At 59.7% G+C, this 4,826-nt stretch overlaps 1 protein-coding gene across 1 annotated transcript; it reads right to left on the reverse strand.

Moving 5' to 3' along the window:
- Positions 1 to 114: 114 nt before the first annotated feature.
- Positions 115 to 4,431, reverse strand: SLC9A1 (solute carrier family 9, subfamily A (NHE1, cation proton antiporter 1), member 1; the record flags this gene model as incomplete). Its single annotated transcript, XM_010157010.1, is given in 6 exon segments — positions 115 to 221; positions 610 to 699; positions 950 to 1,152; positions 1,527 to 1,744; positions 2,179 to 2,429; positions 3,971 to 4,431. Coding segments are annotated over 6 exon segments (1,330 nt in total), but the record flags the coding sequence as incomplete, so codon positions are not given.
- Between the last annotated feature and the right edge of the window lie 395 nt (positions 4,432 to 4,826).

Here is a 4,826-nt window from a genome sequence, read left to right on the forward strand (position 1 = left end):
AGGTCCCTCTGGATGGCATCGAGGGAGGGTGTGCGGATAGTACAGCCTGGGGAAAAGCCTGGCACAGGGCTGAGAAACCTTCTGGGTGATGATTCAAACCCTTCCCCACCTCACCACATGTCCCCTGGGCCACCAAACCTCCAGACTCACTTGTCCTTCCAGTGGTGATGCCCATAGTGACCACAGATATCCTCGATCCCTGTCAGAAGGTGATCCAAGAACTGGAAGAGAAGATCCAAGGTGTAGGCAGCTTCGCAGGGTCGTTGCCCACCCTCTCCCCACCCCAACACCCATGCTGACACAGGGGTGAGGGCACTCAGGGGGTGCAAAATCAGGGCTGTGGGTCCAGGATAGGCCTCGGGAGGGCAGCACGGTCCTACGCAACCAGGCTGCTGCTCTACCAGGCACGGGGGAGGTCTGGGTTGGAGCGGAATTGGACGACACAGATGGGGAGAGCCCTCATTCCGTCCCCCCTTACCTTGGGCATGGATTTAGGGGCAGGTCCCACTCTGTAAACCCGCCTGGTTACAGCGGTGGAGGTGGCAGAAGCAGAGAGAGAGGCGGCGAAGAGAAGCGCGTGGGAAGGGCCGGCCGGGCGCAGCGGGTTACCTGCGTGTGGATCTCCTCGTTGATGGATCGCTTGGTCTCCTGCTTCTTCTTCACGGCCAGCAGATCCACCAAGGGCCGGATGGTCATGCCCTAGGGAACGGGAAGGGTGGGTTAGACCTCTCCCCAAGGCCCAGCAGTGGGAGTGGGATGGGTTCAGCGCAGCCGAACCACGAGGCTCCGTGCTGCTGGTGTCGCTTGGCAGCTGCCGTAGCTTTTGGAGAAGTGGGATGGTGACAGGGTCAGGGATGGAGGCTGGGGACATGCTCCTCGTTCTCCAAACGCAGCCAACTCACTGAATAACCCCTTTCCTTCTGAAACCGCACTGTGACCTGCCACCAACCTGCACGAAGACTGTGAAGAAGATGACCGTGATGATGGCCGTGAGGAACATGTCCCTCATGCCAAAATGCTTGTAGTCCAGGAGGTAACAGAGGGAGAAGGCGATGGCTCCCCGCAGGCCTCCGTAGGCGATGATGAACTGATCCTTCGGTGTCAGCTTCACAATTCGGAACTTGTTGATGAACCAGGTGAGGACCAGGACGCCTGGGGGAGCGAGGCAGGGCTGCGTGTGAGCTGAGGGTGAAGGACTGCCCTCCGGCCCTGAAGAGACTACCCCTCCGGGGAGCCCAGATTGCAGCCCACCGCAGTGTCATCCCCTCGGGGCCATGGTGTGGGTGGGTGCTGTCCTGCTGGCTCATCCCCACACCCCTCACCAGCTTCAACACACCCCATCCAGCACAAACTTGGCCTCTACTCCCCCTCCCCACAAAGCCAACCACCAGCAAGGCTGACGCCCACGGCGGAGCAGTGCCACCCAGGCAACTCCAGTCCCTCCCAGCAAGGCAAACACGGCCCTCACGGTCCTGGGAGTAGCCCCAGGACCATCCCCAAGGACTTTGCCATCACCGACATCTCACCTAAAACTCTGGCGATGAGGCAGAAGAGCAGCGTGCTGATGACGAAGGTCCAGTTCCAGTAGTGGTGGCCAGCCACGGTGGAGACGCCCAGGAAGATGAAGATGAGGGTCTCGCTCACGCTGCTCCACATCTTAAGGAAATACTTGATGGTGGTGTGGGATTTGTGGGAGATGTTGGCTTCCACGTAGGGCCGCATGACCACGCCGGAGGCGATGAGCCTAAGGAGAAGGTTGGGGCACTCAGCAGCCATGGGGACACGGGGACAGCCCCAACTGCTGGCCCTGTAGCAGCGTTTTGTGCTCTTATACCAAACCCCAGAGTGGGACAGGGCTTGTGAGACATCAGCAATTATCCAAGGCCTCCAGAGAAGGCAACACAAGGTTTCTCCTTCCTCCTGCCAGAGCAGGAGTGAGCATGGGAGGCAGGCAGCACAAAACCACATCCTCTTGCCCAGGAGAATGGGCAATGGGAGCTGTGAGACAACTCCAGAGTGTCACTTCCCTGTATATCCCAACCCCAACACACCTCTGGCCCTCACTGGGCATGTACTGGCCATGCTTGGACAGCCAGAAAGGTGTCATTCCACCAGAGTAAATCCTCTAGTTGGTCCTGGGGGCAAGAGGGCATCTTATCCCACCCCTGCCTTACTCACGCCATGATGCCGGAGAGGTGGAAGAGCTCAGCAGAGAGATAGGCCATGTAGCTGTAGAGGAAGACGAAGAGGGGCTCGATGACTCGGATATGGGAGGTGAAGCGGGACGTGAAGGCAGCGATCACCCCGTAAATGACGCCCACGAAGACACCGCCCAGCGACACCACGAAGAAGCTGAGGAAGCCGAGGATGATGTCGATAATGGTCACCTGCTCGAAGTTGGCAAACTCCTCAAAGAGGTGGTAGAGGACCTGGGAAGGAGAAGGGAGAGGGGGGTGAGACTGTCCGGCTGGCAAGTGACAGTCTCACCTCGTGGCATGGGAGAGGAGCTGCAAAGGGAGCCAGGCAGGTACCCAGCACGGCACACCGGAGAGGGGGTGCGACCCTGAGCTGCGCCCCGTGCTCGGCCAAGCCTTGTGCCAAAAACCACCGGTGATGCCAGACAGACCCACAGGGACCAGCTCCCCGTCCCCCCTGGCTTTCAGGGACACGGTGCCATCGGAGACGTGGCTGGGACAGCTCTGCTCTCCAACACAAACCTGACCGCTGCCCCAGGAGGGGCTTTGGTCAAGGTCTGGACCAGCCAGAGGCTTTTCCTGCTTCCCAAACGAGCAGATCAGGACAGATCCAGGCTGGGAGACAGCTCCATGAGCCCAGCGCGGGCTGCAGTGCCTTCTCCCACCCCCAGACTCATTTACTGGGGAGATCTTAAAGCTGATGCAGGCGTGTCAGGGTGGGAAACAGGCATTGGGGCATCCCGCAGGGACGGCAGCGCTCGTGAGGGCGAGGGCCTGGGACGTGGGCAGGGGCAGCTGTGCCAGCAGAAGGCAAAAGGGATGGGATTGGGTCACAGACCCTGCAGGCAGTCCCCCTGGTCCAAAGGAGGGAGAAATGCCCGAGCAAAGCCCCGTGGTGGGTCAGCATGTTCCTCCTCACCAGGAACCTCGTGAGCAGTGCGCCAAGCAGCCAGGTCCCAAGCGGACAGCTGGGATATAGGAGGAGAGCCAGGAAAAAGCAGTGGGATAGAAGTAAATTTAGAGGTCAGCTCTGCAGAGAGGAGGACGCCACGCTGATGGCCAAGCCAGCGCCTGGACATGGACATCCTTTGGCAACAGCATGGCCCCAGAGCGGGTGGCCTGGTCCCTGCACCTCCCAAAGGTCCCTGAAAAGCTGCGTCTAAAAGATTGGGGCTGGGGGGTGACCTGGGTGGGATTCCAGCCTGGCTGTGGCCCCCATGGCTACCCCCCTGGCCAAAGCTGGCCATGTCCTGCCCTCCCACCTCCTCAGTGCTGCAGCTGGGGGACAGCAAGGAAGATCACAGGAGGAAGGAGATGGGAGGGAGCAGCTACGTGGCAGTGCCGCCTGATCCAGTGCCAGCCCCTCCATGCTCCTGCTCCCTTTCCCTGGGAAGACAGGCAGGAGAATGTCAGCAATTTCACCCAGGAGAGCAGATCTCCAGGGGAGATCCAGGGGAGTGAGGTGCCAGGCACAGTCCTCCTCTACACTGAGAGGCTACAGACACCCTCGGCTTCCCCAAACCACCGAGTACAAGGCTTCACCTTAACCCACCTCTGCGGCATTTTAAGCTGCTATATTTAGTTTTGCACCTGCAAAAGGGTAGGAGCAAGCGGCGCTGCCGCAGCTCGGCTGGCAGCAGGCACCGGGCAACTCACAACGGCCCAGCCTACGGTTCTGCCCGCAGGGCCTGACTAACAGCTGCCCATCCTGGTGCCACCACCCAGAGATGCTCCACCGAAGAGAACCCCTTGGGTGAACCCCCTCATCCACTTACGACCGTGACGGCATCGTTGAGCAGGGACTCCCCGAAGACTAAGATGTGGAGCAGCTCGTTGATGTGGATCTCCTCGAAGACGGCCAGCACTGCCACCGGGTCCACGGCTGAGATGATGCTGCCGAAGAGCAGGTTGGCCAGGAGGCCGATGTGGTTCAGGCCGGGCCCGCCGAGCTGGCACACAGCGTACATCAGACCACCCAAAAAGAAGGCGTTCCAGAGCGTCCCCACCACAGCGAAGATGAGGATGGTGCCCAGGTTCTCGGTGAATTGGCGCAAAGGGAGGAAATAGCCAGCATCCAAGATGATGGGTGGAAGGAGAAAGAGGAAGAAGATGTTCGACTTGAGGATGGGGGGCTCTTCACCCACCCCTTTGATAAGCCCCCCAACCAAAAGGCCCACCACGATGAGCAGGCAGCTCTCAGGAACGATGTTGGACACTGAAGGAATCACGTGGAAGCCTGGAGAAGAAAAGGAGAGAGGAAGACATGTTGGCTACAGGAATGGAGGATGCTCTCTGCAGGAGTCAGGGACCAGTTCCCAGCCCTCTCTGCACTCATCAGGATCCTTTACTCTTTGCGTGCCTCAGTTTCCCTTCTAACCCTCTTCTTCCCCACGCTGTAAAGTGGAAACTGCAGCTTCACCAACCTACGTACCCCGGCATTGCTTGATCTCAGGCCAGAAAACAGAAGCGAGTCCCGGTTCAACAGGCAACATTCACCCTCCGGGCACCCCGGGGTCTCTGAGGGGACCCCCAGGCCCTTGCAACAGCCGTCTGCGGCACAGGCAGCTCTCACAACACAAGCTGTCCTTGGCTCCAGCTCTTCCCGTCGCAGCCACTAATCCCAAGCGCACG

Source organism: Eurypyga helias, unplaced genomic scaffold, assembly GCF_000690775.1.
Source record: "Eurypyga helias isolate BGI_N326 unplaced genomic scaffold, ASM69077v1 scaffold9038, whole genome shotgun sequence".
Taxonomy (NCBI): Eukaryota; Metazoa; Chordata; class Aves; order Eurypygiformes; family Eurypygidae; genus Eurypyga; species Eurypyga helias.